The 12,612-nt window shown below is 65.8% G+C and overlaps 2 protein-coding genes across 2 annotated transcripts; one reads left to right on the top strand and one right to left on the bottom strand.

The window, feature by feature from the left end:
- The first annotated feature begins 610 nt into the window (after positions 1-610).
- AMH (anti-Mullerian hormone) lies at positions 611-3,400 on the top strand. The gene is given in 10 exon segments (NM_001314127.1): positions 611-1,049; positions 1,618-1,760; positions 2,087-2,195; positions 2,283-2,442; positions 2,531-2,859; positions 2,862-2,881; positions 2,884-2,890; positions 2,892-2,941; positions 2,944-3,021; positions 3,023-3,400. Coding segments are annotated over 10 exon segments (1,713 nt in total).
- Positions 3,401-3,645: 245 nt separating this feature from the next.
- Positions 3,646-7,151, bottom strand: JSRP1 (junctional sarcoplasmic reticulum protein 1). The gene is made up of 8 exons (XM_038565391.1): positions 7,097-7,151; positions 6,731-6,867; positions 5,769-5,949; positions 5,390-5,427; positions 5,130-5,259; positions 4,581-4,751; positions 4,138-4,226; positions 3,646-4,020 (listed from the first exon to the last, which is right to left on the bottom strand). The coding sequence occupies exons 1-8, from the start codon at positions 7,149-7,151 to the stop codon at positions 3,646-3,648; spliced, it is 1,176 nt and encodes a 391-aa protein (XP_038421319.1).
- Between the last annotated feature and the right edge of the window lie 5,461 nt (positions 7,152-12,612).

Here is a 12,612-nt window from a genome sequence, read left to right as displayed (position 1 = left end):
GGTGGGGGGCAACGGGGGAGGGGGGGCAATCGCCGCCAGCGAACACCACAGTGCTCCCCCAATGTACGCGATGCGGTGTCTGTGTCCCTGTGCCCTACAGGACGCTGGTGGCTGAGGACAGGCCCAGCCAGCAGTGGCTCTCACTCTCGGGGACAGTGAGCGTGTGCTCGGGGAGCCCCAGCTGAGCCGGGGGGACCACCTGCGGCCCAGGCCCGCCCACCCATGGGGTCCCCATCAGCCAGTAGAGTCCTCTGGGGCACCTGTCCTCTGCCCAGGGCCAGGCCCCCCCACCTCTGATGCCCGAGCTGTTGATAGTCTGCGGCGTCGCTCCTGTTCCCGCTCCCGCCTCCGGAGAGGAAAAGCTCAAGGACAGTGTGACAAGCTGGTCACAGGCTGTCCCTGGTATCGCGGGTAAGATAGGCAGCCAGACTGGAACAGAAGAGGCTTTGAGAGCGGGCTTCCCAGCCTACCGTGGCCCGTGGTGGGGCGCCAGGCACTGGCCCCCAAGGTCACATCCCAGGAGGAGGCAGCCCCCCCCCCCTCCCCGGGCACAAACCTCCCGGGCTCGCCCATATAAGCCGGAGCAGCCCAGCCCCTCGCGGCAGCCGGAATGGGGGCTCTGGCGCTCTGGCCGCTGGCCCTGGCGCTGTCGGGGATGGGGCCCCTGCTGGGAGCCGAGGCCCCCGGAGGTGAGGTCTCGGGCACCCCAGCCTCGCCCGGAGAGCCGGCCACAGGCACTGGGGGTCTCCTCTTCCAGCCAGACTGGGACTGGCCGCCTAGCGCCCCACAAGACCCCCTGTGCCTGGTGACCCTGGACAAGGGAGGCAACGGGAGCAGCCCCCCGCTTCGGGTGGCGGGGGCCCTCCGAGGCTACGAGCACACCTTCCTCGAGGCCGTGCGGCGAGCCCGCTGGGGTCCCCACGACCTGGCCACCTTCGGGGCCTGCGCCGCCAGCGACGGCCGGACCACCCAGCTCTCCCTGCGGCAGCTGCAAGCCTGGCTGGGGGCGCCCGGGGGGCGGCGGCTGGTGGTGCTGCACCTGGAGGAAGGTAGGTGCGCAGCCTGGAGCTGGCGGGCGCTGGCTCCGGTCTCCCGAGGAGGGGGTCGCTGCCACGCTCCAGATGGGGTGCTAAGCGCACCCGTGCTCCAGAGCCGTCCCCAGCCTCCCGGGGACAGACGCCGATGGCCCAGGAGCCAGGCGCCCTTACGTTCCTGGCTAGGGCCTCCCAAGTCCCCAAAGCCACCCACTCGCACACTTCTCAGGGAACGTGTTTCTCCCCTCGCCACGGCCACGAGGGAGCCAGAGGGAGTGCCTCTCCCGCATACCAGGCAACCCCGCGACATGTGGCCTGGCCTCAGGAGCCCCTGGGCGCAGACAGTCCCCCTGTAGGGAGTGGCTTCCCCCAGGGAGATCCCCAGGGAGTCCACTGTAACAGGTGGCAGCCTTACCCCCCACCCTGCGGGCTACCCGTATCGGGGTGCCAAACCTCTCCCACCGGGTCCCCTAGGCTCCCAGTCGGGGTGGGGGCTCTCCCTGCAGGAATGGAAGGCAGGCTTCGGGGAGGGGTTTGGGCTTCAGTGGCTCAGGTGTCCCCTCCCTGTTTGTCGTGGCCACAGTGACATGGGAGCCAGCGCTGTCGCTGAAGTTCCAGGAGCCCCCACCTGGAGGAGCCAGTCCCCTAGAGCTGGCGCTGCTGGTGCTCTACCCTGGGCCAGGCCCTGAGGTCGCTGTCACCGGGGCTGGACTGCCAGGCACCCAGGTACCAGGGCTTGGATGGGGCAGCCCTTGCCCAGCAGAGGACGGGCCCAGGATGCAGTGTTTGGGTTTGAGAGAGAACGTGTGCAAGTGAGAGGGGAGCAGAGGGAGAGGGATGGCAGCCTCCCTACTGATCGGGGAGCCCGACTTGGGGCTTGATCCTGGGACCCTGAGATCATGACCCAAGTTGAAAGCAGACACCCGGCTGAGCCCGCCAGGCGCCCGGGGCATAGGGGTGTCCCGGTTGGAATCCTGAAGGACGGTCAAGGGCAGTGGGCAGAGCAGGACAGGCATCCGCACCCCAGCTCTGCTGAGCCCCCATCTCCACAGAACCTTTGCCGGTCCCGGAACACGCGCTACCTGGTGCTGGCCCTGGACCACCCGGTGGGGGCCTGGCACAGCCCTAGGGTCACCCTGACCGTGCACGCCCGAGGAGACGGTAGGCGCTCAAAGATGGGGAGCCGGGGCCGGGTGGGGCCGGGTGGGCTCTGCCCCCGAGCACTAAGCTGTGCCCCGGGACGCGCAGGTGCCCCGCTGAGCACCCCCCAGCTGCAGGAGCTGCTGTTCGGGCCCGATGCCCGCTGCTTCACGCGGATGACGCCCGCGCTGCTCGTGCTGCGGCTGCCCGGGCCCACGGCGGTGCCGGCGCGCGGCCTGCTGGACCTCGTGCCCTTCCCGCCGCCCAGGTGTGCGCAGGCCCGGGGTGCGGGTGGGGGTGGGGGTGGGGGTGGGGGGGCCCGCGCACCCGCCCATACGCCCTCCTCCGCCTCCCAGGCCCTCCCGGGAGCCCGCGGAGCCCCCTCCCAGCGCAGACCCCTTCCTGGAGACGCTCACGCGCCTGGTGCGCGCCCTGCGCGGGCCGCCGACCCCCGCCTCGCCGCCGCGCCTGGCCCTGGACCCCGGCGCGCTGGCGGGCTTCCCGCAGGGCCTGCTCAACCTGTCGGACCCCGCGACACAGGAGCGCCTGCTGGGCGGCGAGGAGCCCCTGCTGCTGCTGCTGCTGCCACCCCCCACGGCCGCGGCCGGGCCCCCCGCGCCGCCGCCCCGCCCCGCGTCCGCGCCCTGGGCCGCGGGCCTCGCCCTGCGCGTGGCCGCCGAGCTGCGGCCGCGGCCGCCGAGCTCCGCGGCTCCCGGGTGCCTGCCCCCGCCGCCGCGCCGCTGCTGGAGCGCCTGCTCGCCCTCTGCCCGGGGGCTTCGGGGGCTCGGGGGGCTCGGGGGGCCCGCTGCGCGCGCTGCTGCTGCTCAAGGCGTTGCAGGGCCTGCGCTGCCGAGTGGCGCGGGCGGGAGCGGGGCGGGCCCCCCCGGGCGCAGCGCAGCGCGGGGGCGGGGGCGGCCGACGGGCCCTGCGCGCTGCGCGAGCTGAGCGTGGACCTGCGCGCCGAGCGCTCCGTGCTCATCCCCGAGACCTACCAGGCCAACAACTGCCAGGGCGCGTGCGGGTGGCCGCAGTCCGACCGCAACCCGCGCTACGGCAACCACGTGGTGCTGCTGCTCAAGATGCAGGCCCGCGGCGCCGCGCTGGCTCGCCCGCCCTGCTGCGTGCCCACGGCCTACGGCGGCAAGCTGCTCATCAGCCTGTCGGAGGAGCGCATCAGCGCGCACCACGTGCCCAACATGGTGGCCACCGAGTGCGGCTGCCGGTGACCCCGCGCGGCCCCGCGCACCCCGAGTCGGCCCGGGCCACCGCCCCAATAAAGAGCAGCAAGCAGCAGCCGTCGTGTACGTGCGCCCGCGCGGCCAGGCCGGGTCACCCCGCGCTCCCGCCCGCACCTGCGTCCGCGCCGTCGGGGCTCGAGGGAGCAGGCGCGGGGGCTGCAGCACTCGCTTTATTAGGCTGAGCCGCGGGGCCACCGCCCGGCGTCCCGGAGGGGGGGGGTCCCGGGCCTGGCTCAGTCCCGGCCCTTGCGCGCCCGGTGCTTCCTGCGGCCCCGAGGCCGGTCCTCGTCCGCGCGCCGCGGGGAGTCCCAGGCCGGCCTCTTCGTGGGTCCTGGGCCGCGGGGGTCCCGCGCCCACGGCCGCCGGCCCTGTTCGCGAGCCTCCCAGCGCCGGGGCGGGCCTCCTCGCGGCTCCCCGGCGGCCCGGGGCCTCTCCCTCCGCGGCCTCTCCCTCCGCGGCCTCTCCCTCCGCGCCGGCTCCGTGGGCGCGCGCTCGTCCCCAGCAGCCTTCTCTGCAGCCTCCGGGCTCCCCGCGGCTTCGGCCTTGTCCTCTGCCTCCGCCGGGGGCGCGGCCGGTCCCGCCGGGGGCGCCCAGGCCTCGGGCTTGGGCTTGGGCTTGGGCTTGGGCTGCAGCGGGTGCAGTGGTGCGGTCAGCTCCCCCCTCCCCGCGCCCCGCCCGGTTCCCGCCGCCCCCGCCGCCCGCGGTCACTTGCAGGAAGCGCTTACCGGGGGCGATGCACGCTCCGGGGCCGAGCTGCGCGGTACCCAAGGCTCAGGGACAGGTGCGGGCGCGGCTGCGTCCCCGGCCACAGCATCTAGGAGGGGAGGGGAGTCCTTCCTGGGGAAGGCCCCCCGCCTCCGCCAAGGCGCCCCCTGCCTTCCATGTCCCCCTCCTTCCACATGCAAAAGGGCTGCAGGAGCTCCCGGGGACGCACTGCCAATGGGGGGCTCCCAGGGCCAGTCGTGGGGGGCAAGGGCCCTGAGGGGTGAGCACCTGTTCCCGGAGGAGAGAGGTGCACCAAGATCCAGTGCGGGAGGGGGGGCCCCCTCGGGAAGGGGCACCCCAGGTCAGCCAGAACCACGCCCAGTGGGGCAGGGGGAGCGAGGCCCCCTCACCGAGTCCCTGCTAGGGAGGAGGGGAGCAGGCGGGCCCCGGGGCGCAGGCTCACCCCGGCACAGCTGGAAGGCAGAGCCCAGCAGCGCCACCAAGGAGGCGAGCACCAGGCACTTGTTGAGCGACAGGTCTCCCCAGGGCAGCTCGTCGCTGGGGGCCGGGGGTGGCGGTGGCCGCTGGGGGGGCGGCGAGGCCTGCGCCTTCCTGCGCGCGGGGCTCCGGGGGGCTGCAGGGAGCAAGCACTAAGCTGGGCACAGCCCCGGGGGCAGCCCTGCACCCCAAAGTCTGCTGCGCCCTGTCCGGGGCGCCCTGCACGAGGGGCCCTGCATGCCTCAAAGCTTCACTGGGACAGAGAGAACAGTCTAGAAGGTAATTCACTGAAGCCTCACAGCACGCAGGCCGCGTTAGCACGAGTCAGTTGAGGGGTCAGCCCTGGTAGTTACAGCTGGTGACGGGGGGACAGCACACAGCCTGCAGCCCCACCACATCCTGTTCCCCTCCCCCTAGACCCCCAGACCGAGCCTAGGGCCTGCCCCCCTCGGGCCTGCCCCCCTTGCCGGATGCGGCCCCTCTCCCACCCCACCCCTGCCTTCTGCAAACCTACTTGCTCCTGCCTTCAGCCTCTCTTTCCCGGGTCCTGGGGCCACTTTGGCCACAGGCTCCTTTTCTGTCTTCTTGGGCCGCCCATCCGCACCACCTGCGGGGCTGCCCTCAGCTGCCAGCTCTTGAGAATCCTAGAAGGAGTCATCAGTGGCCCCGGGGGGAGGGTTCCTTCCCCTCTCCCCACCAACAGAGCCCCAACCCTTCCCGTGGAGGTGTAGGAAAGCCACCCCTTGGCCAAACCCCAGGACCCCGGCTACTCACGTGGGGCCAGCTGCTGGAGTCCACCAGCCTGGGCATCGCTGTTGTAGGAAAAGGGGGAGACGCAAGGTCATGAGACACCCCCCCAGCCGCGAGCAGGCCCCTCCCCCCCCCCGCTGGGCCCCGCTGGGCCAGGCGCCGCAGCCCTGCCCAAAGGCACCTAGCGCATTGCCCGCAAGCTGGGATTGGAATCCCGACCCGTGTGGCCCAGGACCCATGTGTGTGGGGCTCCGTGTAGACGCCCAAAGGCACCCCCGTGGACACAGGGCTCGGCAGCGGGGGGCAAGTCTGAGCCAGTGCAACGTGGGCCTCTGAGTCCTGGCCTGTGACGTGAGCAGCAGGACGGGCCCGGGGCACCCTCCTGCCCGCCCTCCGGGGTTACCTCGAGCCCTGTCGTCCTGGGGCTGGGCAGGGCAGGGGGCCGCCGGTGTGGACAGGTCCTCGCCTGCCTGGCTGCTGCCCAGGCCTCCATCCAGCTCCTGCAGCGCCCTGGTGGTCATGGAGACGGCGGGGCCCAGATCGGAGCTGGGGATCGGAGCTGGGGATCGGAGCTGGGGGGGTGGCTGGGGAAGGGGCATCGTGGGTCAGCGGCATCCTGCACTCGCTGGGTCCCTGCCGGCCCGGCCGACCTGGGGGCGCCCCCACACATGGAGCCTCCCTCACCTGGCGAATTCAGGCGCCTGTGGGTGTGGCCCAGCGCCCCCCACCCCCCGCAGAGCGCCCCTCCCTGAGCTCGCAGGGGCTGCTGGGGCCCAGAGAGGGCTGGGACCCACCCAAGGTCACCCGCAGGTGAGCGGAGCGGAGCCGCGGCCCCAGGGCCAGCTCATGTTCTCTGAGACCAGCCACTATTTTTATCTGGCGCCGAAGGCCAGCGGCTGGACCAGCGCCCCCCCCAGCCCCCCCGCCCTTGCCCCCGGGGGTCTCGCAGCCTCAAGCCCTTCCCGCCGCCCCCAGCCCCGCATCCAGGAGCCCCTGCAGCCACGCCCTGCCCCCCTCTGGCCCCGATGGTGGGCGGGGCCCAGCCTGGGAGCTTGGGGGGCTGTGCGGGCCGGGCCACCCGCCACCACCCGCCACACGGAGCCACCAGCCACGGGTCCACGCAGCCTGGGGGCCACGGCGGCTGCCGCTTCCCAGAGCCGCGCTTCTGGGCCTCCGGGGCGCCTGGCTGCGGCGCTGCTGTGTCCCCACGGTTCTGCTCAGAGCACTGACCCCCCCGGGGCTGGAGCCAGGCCCTGGGGCAGCGGATATGTGCCCCCCAGGCCTGCAGGGGGGCAGCCACAGGAGCGGGGACCCCCACGCACCCCACGGACCCCCGCGCTGCCCAGGCCTCCCCGGCCCACCTACCGCACGGCTGCCGGGACCTGGCAGTCGGAGCTCGGGGAGCGGCCGGGACGGGCAGCGACAGGTGGCCGGGGGCAGCGGCGGGGCCCAATCGGCTCCGCGGGCGGAGAGCAAAGGGGAGGAGGGCGGGCGGGAGGCCACTGCGGGGGGGCACCCTCGAGGCCGGAGGGTGACACCCGCCCCCCCGGCAGCGCAGAGCCCTGCTGGTGCCCCTGAGCCCCAGGAAAGGAGGTCACCGGGTCACCTTGCTGTGTCTCCTGTGTGGTCGGCAGGCCCCCGAAGCCCCGAGTGTGTGCCCAGCTCAGCAGCTTGTCCCTGTTCCGGAGGGGGGCACCTGGGGCACGAGGGCTGTCGGGGCGAGGCACCAGCTGTCGGGCCTAGAATCCGTATTCCGTAACTGCTCGATGACCGCGGGCACTGGCATGCCGCTACCGTCATAGCTCCAGAAGATTCTTCACCCCAAAAGCACCCTCCTCCCTGTTAACCAATCTCCCCCCTCCCCCGGCCCCCCCAGCCCCCCATCCACCTCCCCGTCCGTGGATGAGCCCGTCCTGGACGTGTCACACACGTGGACTCCCACCCCGCGGGGCCTCCTGTGTCTGGTCCCCTCCCTGAGCCTGGTGTCCTCGGAGTCCATCCACGTGGGGCAGGTGTGGGGCCCCTTCCCCCGCCGAGGCTGGGTCGTATCGCGGGTGTGGACGGGTCTCACCGTGTGTCCCCGCTCCCCTGTGGATGGACTGGATTTGCTTCCCCCTTTCAGCTGCCGTGAACAGGGCGTGCAAATACGTGTTTGAATCCCTGCTTTCAATTCTTCTTTCTTAACACCTGCTCTACGAGATAGACTTTAGGGACCACACGGGTCTCCCGTAAATGGAAGTACAGTTGCTAACATTAAAATGTGTGAAGATAGGGACCCCCTGGGGGCTCAGCGGTGGAGCGGCTGCCTCTGGCCCAGGGCGTGACCCCGGGATCCCGGGATCAAGTCCCTCCTCGGGCTCCCCGCATGGAGCCTGCTTCTCCCTCTGCCTGGGTCTCTGCCTCTGTGTGTGGGTCTGATAAATAAATAAATAAAATCTTTTAAAAAAATGCGTGAAGACAAATCGAGGTTGCATAACAGTGAGTTCCAGGGGCGCCTGAGTATTTGAGCGTCAGACTCCCGATTTCTGCTCAGGTCATGATGTCAGGGTCTTGAGATCGAGTCCCACGTCGTTTCTGCGCTCTGCGTGGAGTCTGCTGAGGATTCTCTCTCCCTTGGCCCCTCCCCTGCTCACACACGTGCTCTCTCTAAATAAATAAACAAGCCTTAAAAAAAAAAAAAAAAACCCAAACAATGAATTCCATGTAGTATAGTTGAATTAATACACCCTGTGAGCTTATGTAGAATCTTGAAATACCACTTCACCCAGGAATGACCAAAACCCAACCAACTCGACCGCACGACCTGAGCTGAAATCACGAACACTCGACCGACTGAGCCCCCAGGGCCCCCCAGAGGGCCCCCCTCCCCCAAATGTAACCCCCTCCCACAGGAGCTGTGCGAACAAACCAAACCCTAACATCAACTGTCACAAACTTATCCCGAAAGCATCAAGAAGCGTTTAAATCCTCCACTTGAGCCAGATGTTCTAAAATTTGTGATGGGATAGGACATCTGTCGCTGTAGGTCTGTGGTTCTCCGCTAGGAGCGACTCTGCACCCCTCGGGGCGGGGGTCGTCCCCCGTGGGTGCCCCTGGCATCGAGAGCGTGGCGGATGCTGCTCAGGCCCCCACGCTGCGATGGGCCACAGAGGGCGATGGGCCTCCCGTCTGGAATCCGAACCGCCCGCAGCAGAGCCGGCGGCCGGTTAGACCCCGGTACACGAGGTGGGGGGGGGGGGGGGCGTCAGAGCTGGAGAGCGGCTGCGGACTCACAGACCCCGGATGGCAGCCCGGCCAAGTCTGGGCGTCCTGGCGTCCGGGCGTCCGTCCTTTGTGATGGGGAGAAGCCTGAGGCACCTGCGTGGGGAACGGGCCTCCGCCGGGGCAGGAACGCCGTCGCCCCCCAGGACCTGCTCCCCGCACTTCCCTGGTCCCCCGGGGGCTCGCATGAGGCCCTGTGCCGGAGCTCGGCCTTCCCGACACCCCTCTTGCGCATCGTGGGTTAATCGTACCCCCAAAGGGTTCTGTTCCCGTCCTGCCACCCAGAACCTCAGACTGTGACCTTGGGGCGTCAGCTGTAGACTGAACATTGTGCCCCCCAAAGCTTCTATGTTGAAACTCAGCCTCCGGTGCGATGGTACATGGACGTGGAGCCTTTGGGGTGAGCGGGCCCGGGGAGTGGAGCCCCCGTGGAAGGGATCAGCACCTCATGGGAGGGGCCCCAGAGAGAGCCCCCTGCCCCCCAGCACACGCGGACATGGGGAGGCGACGGCCGCCCACCAGCCAGCGAGGGGGCCCTGCCGGACGCCAGACGGGCCCGGGCCTGGATCTCGGATTTCTGGCCTCCAAAGCCCAGCCCGTGCCCCCAGCCCGTGGGCCCGTGACGCCGTCCTGCGGCCGAGCAGACTGACACGGGGCGCTGCCTTTAGTGGAGGCCGCGCAGGGCGAAGTGGCCCCGATCCCCAGGATGGCGTCCCTGAAAGAGAAGATGACGTGGAGCGGGCGGGGAGGGACGCGGCCCCCAGGGGCTGCAGGGACAGGGAGGACGCCCCCAGGAAGCTGCACCCCACTGGCTTCCCCACCCCCCCCAGAAGCTGCTTTCGGCTGCCCTGTTGTGGTTCATGGTCACAGCGGCTCCGAGACACTCCTACACCTGGACCCCTCGTGCTCCCCAAGTGATTGTGCAGGGACACGGGGTCCCCTGCTCTGGGCGGCTCTGGGCTCCCCTCTCAAGATGCAAAGTCACATCCTCGGTCTGCACCCAGGCGTTTGCAGCTGGACAGCCTGGGCCGCTCCAGGGTCTCCAAGGGGCAGTGGGTCCAGGCCGCTCAAACTCTGAGCTGCCGAGGGGTCCCCAGGAGCAACCACGAAACCTGGCCAAGCTGCCCACCACGTAGCTGAGGCCGGCAGCCTCCCGCACCCCAAAGCAGGGCTCACACTGTCCCTTGTGACACAGAGAAACCCGAACATTGGGCAGCCCTGGTGGTGCAGCGGTTTGGCGCCACCTGCAGCCCCAGGGTGTGATCCTGGAGACCCGGGATGGAGTCCCACATCGGGTTCCCTGCGTGGAGCCTGCTTCTCCCTCTGCCTGTGTCTCTGCCTCTCTCTCTCTCTCTCTCTCTGTGTCTCTATGAATAAATACAATCTTAAAAAAAATGAAAAGAAAAAGAAACTCGAACATTTCGATGATGCAGACGAGCTCAGAGAGACCGTTTCTAGCACGTGCAGCACGCGCCGGTCCAAACCCAGACACCCTCACACCGGAGTGTTCGTTCCCGGCGCGTGTGTAGCTTTTGTTTTAATATTATTTACAGAATCTTATTTCTGTGTTTTTTTTTTTTTTTCAGCTGAAAGGTCTCACATTTATTACTGAACCAACCTACCCATGCTAATCTTCTCTGTATCGTTCCAATTTTAGTATATGTGCTGCCGAAGCGAGCTTATTTCTGTGTTTTAAATAGACGCCACACCCCACACGGGGCTCGAACTCACGACCCCGAGATCAAGGGCCGCACGCTCTACCCATTGAGCCAGCCAGCCACGCCTGCATACTCACTTTTTAAAAACTGGCATCGTGGGGCACCTAGGGGCTCCGCTGGTGACGCCTCTGCCTTAGGCTCAGGTCGTGATCCCAGGGTCCTGGAATCGAGTCCCACAAGGGGCTCCCTGCTCAGCGGAGAGTCTGCTTCTCCCTCTGCCCCCCCCCCCCGCTAGTGCTCTCTCTTTCTTTGTCAAATAAATAAAATCCTAAAAAAGAATAAAATAAAACTACCATCATGGGCGCCTGGGTGGCTATCAGTAAACCGCCCGGCTGTTGGTGTTGGCTCAGATTTTGATCTCAGGTCGTGATCTCAGGGTCATGATCTCAGGTCGTGATCTCATGGTCGTGATCTCAGGGTCGTGACCCGGAGCCCTGTGTCGGCCTCTGTGCTCGGTGTGGAATCTGCTTGAGATTGTCCTCCCACCCCCACCGCTCCTCCCCCTGCTTGCTCACTCTCTCTCATATGAATAAACAACTGTTAAAAAATACCGCCATCGTCCGTGAACACCTGAACATCGCGTTTCGTAAGCCACACTTTGTTTTCCCTTAAGTGTATGTTACAGTTTGGTGGTTCCTGAAAAGCTAAACATAGAAGGACTCCGTGCCCACCACTGCCAACCCTACACGTGAACGTCCAAAAATTGACTGTGGTGTTGCTTGCCCGTATCCATGAATATACTAAAAATGATTGAATTGTACTCTTTATTTATTTTTTTAAAAGATTTATTTATTTATTTATTTATGATAGACACAGAGAGAAAGAGAGAGAGAGAGAGGCAGAGACACAGGAGGAGGGAGAAGCAGGCTCCAAGCAGGGAGCCCGACATGGGACTCGATCCCAGGACTCCAGGATCGTGCCCCGGGCCAAAGGCAGGTGCTAAACCGCTGAGCCACCCAGGGATCCCCGAATTGTACTCTTTATACGAAAGTATTGCAGGGGGTCTGGGTAATTCAGTTGGTAATTCAAGCATCCAACTCTTGATTCCAGCTCAGGTCATGATCTCAGGGCCCTGAAATCACGCCCTGTGTCGAGCTCCCTGCTCATTGGAGGGTCTGCTTATCCCTCTCCTGCTCCCCCTGCTTGCGCACTCTCTCTCTCTCTCTGTTAAATAAATACAATCTTAAAAAAAGAAAAGATTCTCTCTTCCTCTGGCCCCCGCCCAAAATAAACAAAATTTTAAAAATAAAATAAATGAGAATATTGCATGGTATACAAACTCTGAACAAACCTGTCACAAAATATTAGTTCAAAGACACAGATAGAAAATAAATGTATTCTTTAGAATATACATTTGTTATAAATATAATACATAGCATAAGGCACATAGAGAAACACATGAAATTAGGTGCAGCAAAATATATGTTTATAAATATCTAAGTATATAAAATGTATATAACACAGAATATTTTACTAACACATAGTATAAATACAGATATTAAAAATATACAAGAAAGAAAAGATCCAAAAAAAAAAAAGAAAGAAAAGATCCAGTAAGAAATAGGCCTGTATACAGTAAGTTTCCTCAGTGAACATCCGTTGCTCTTGGGTTTATTATTATTTTTTTAAGTTTATGTATTTATTCATGAGACACACAGAGAGAGAGAGAGAGAGAGAGAGACACACACAGGCAGAGGGAGGAGCAGGCTCCACGCAGGGAAACCTGAGCAGGCTCCAGCAGCCAAACCGCTGGGCCCCCCCCCCCCCCGGTGCCCCTTTATTTATTTATTTTTTTAATCATTTCTATGCCGACCGTGGGGCTCAGACTCACAAGCCGGAGACAAAGAGTCACCTGCCCCACGGCCGAGCCCCCGGGCGCCCCACGGGTCCCGTATTTAGCCACTGAAATTCCGTAGAGCCGCAGACAACCTCGGACCCGGAGCAGGGGCCATGCGGGCGGGAAACCGCATCCGTGCCCTTGCGGTCGGGCCTCGGCTGTGGCTCCGCTTCTCCCCACCCCGAGACCCTCGAGGAGACCTTCGTCGCGTGCGACGAAGCTGCTGCGGGCGGGCGGCGTCCAGGCGCTCGAAGCCGGGAGGTGTGCGCCGTGGAGGCTGGAGATGAGCCCTGCGCGGCTGTGTCCCCCGGCCCCGGCGGAGCTGCCCGATGCCACCGGCGGCCTGCGCTCTACTGGGCCACGGCCCGGGCCGGGCCTCCTGGGCCGCGGTGGGACCCGGGGGGCCGGGGGGGGGGCTCCTATGCTCTCAC

This window comes from Canis lupus, chromosome 20 (genome assembly GCF_011100685.1).
Source record: "Canis lupus familiaris isolate Mischka breed German Shepherd chromosome 20, alternate assembly UU_Cfam_GSD_1.0, whole genome shotgun sequence".
NCBI lineage: Eukaryota > Metazoa > Chordata > Mammalia > Carnivora > Canidae > Canis > Canis lupus.
This window is presented reverse-complemented; position numbering and strand designations above follow the sequence as displayed.

What these genes read in the sequence shown, in the direction of transcription:
- JSRP1 (XM_038565391.1), bottom strand. Translation starts at nt 7,151, where the DNA reads ATGCCAGTGCCCGCGGTCATCGAGCAGTTACGGAATACGGATTCTAGG. An exon ending in CAGGTCCCGGCAGCCGTGCG is followed by an intron (nt 5,950 to 6,730) that starts GTAGGTGGGCCG and finishes CCCCTTCCCCAG; the next exon opens with CCACCCCCCCAGCTCCGATC. An exon ending in CGGAGCGTGCATCGCCCCCG is followed by an intron (nt 4,021 to 4,137) that starts GTAAGCGCTTCC and finishes CCCAAGCCCAAG; the next exon opens with CCCAAGCCCGAGGCCTGGGC.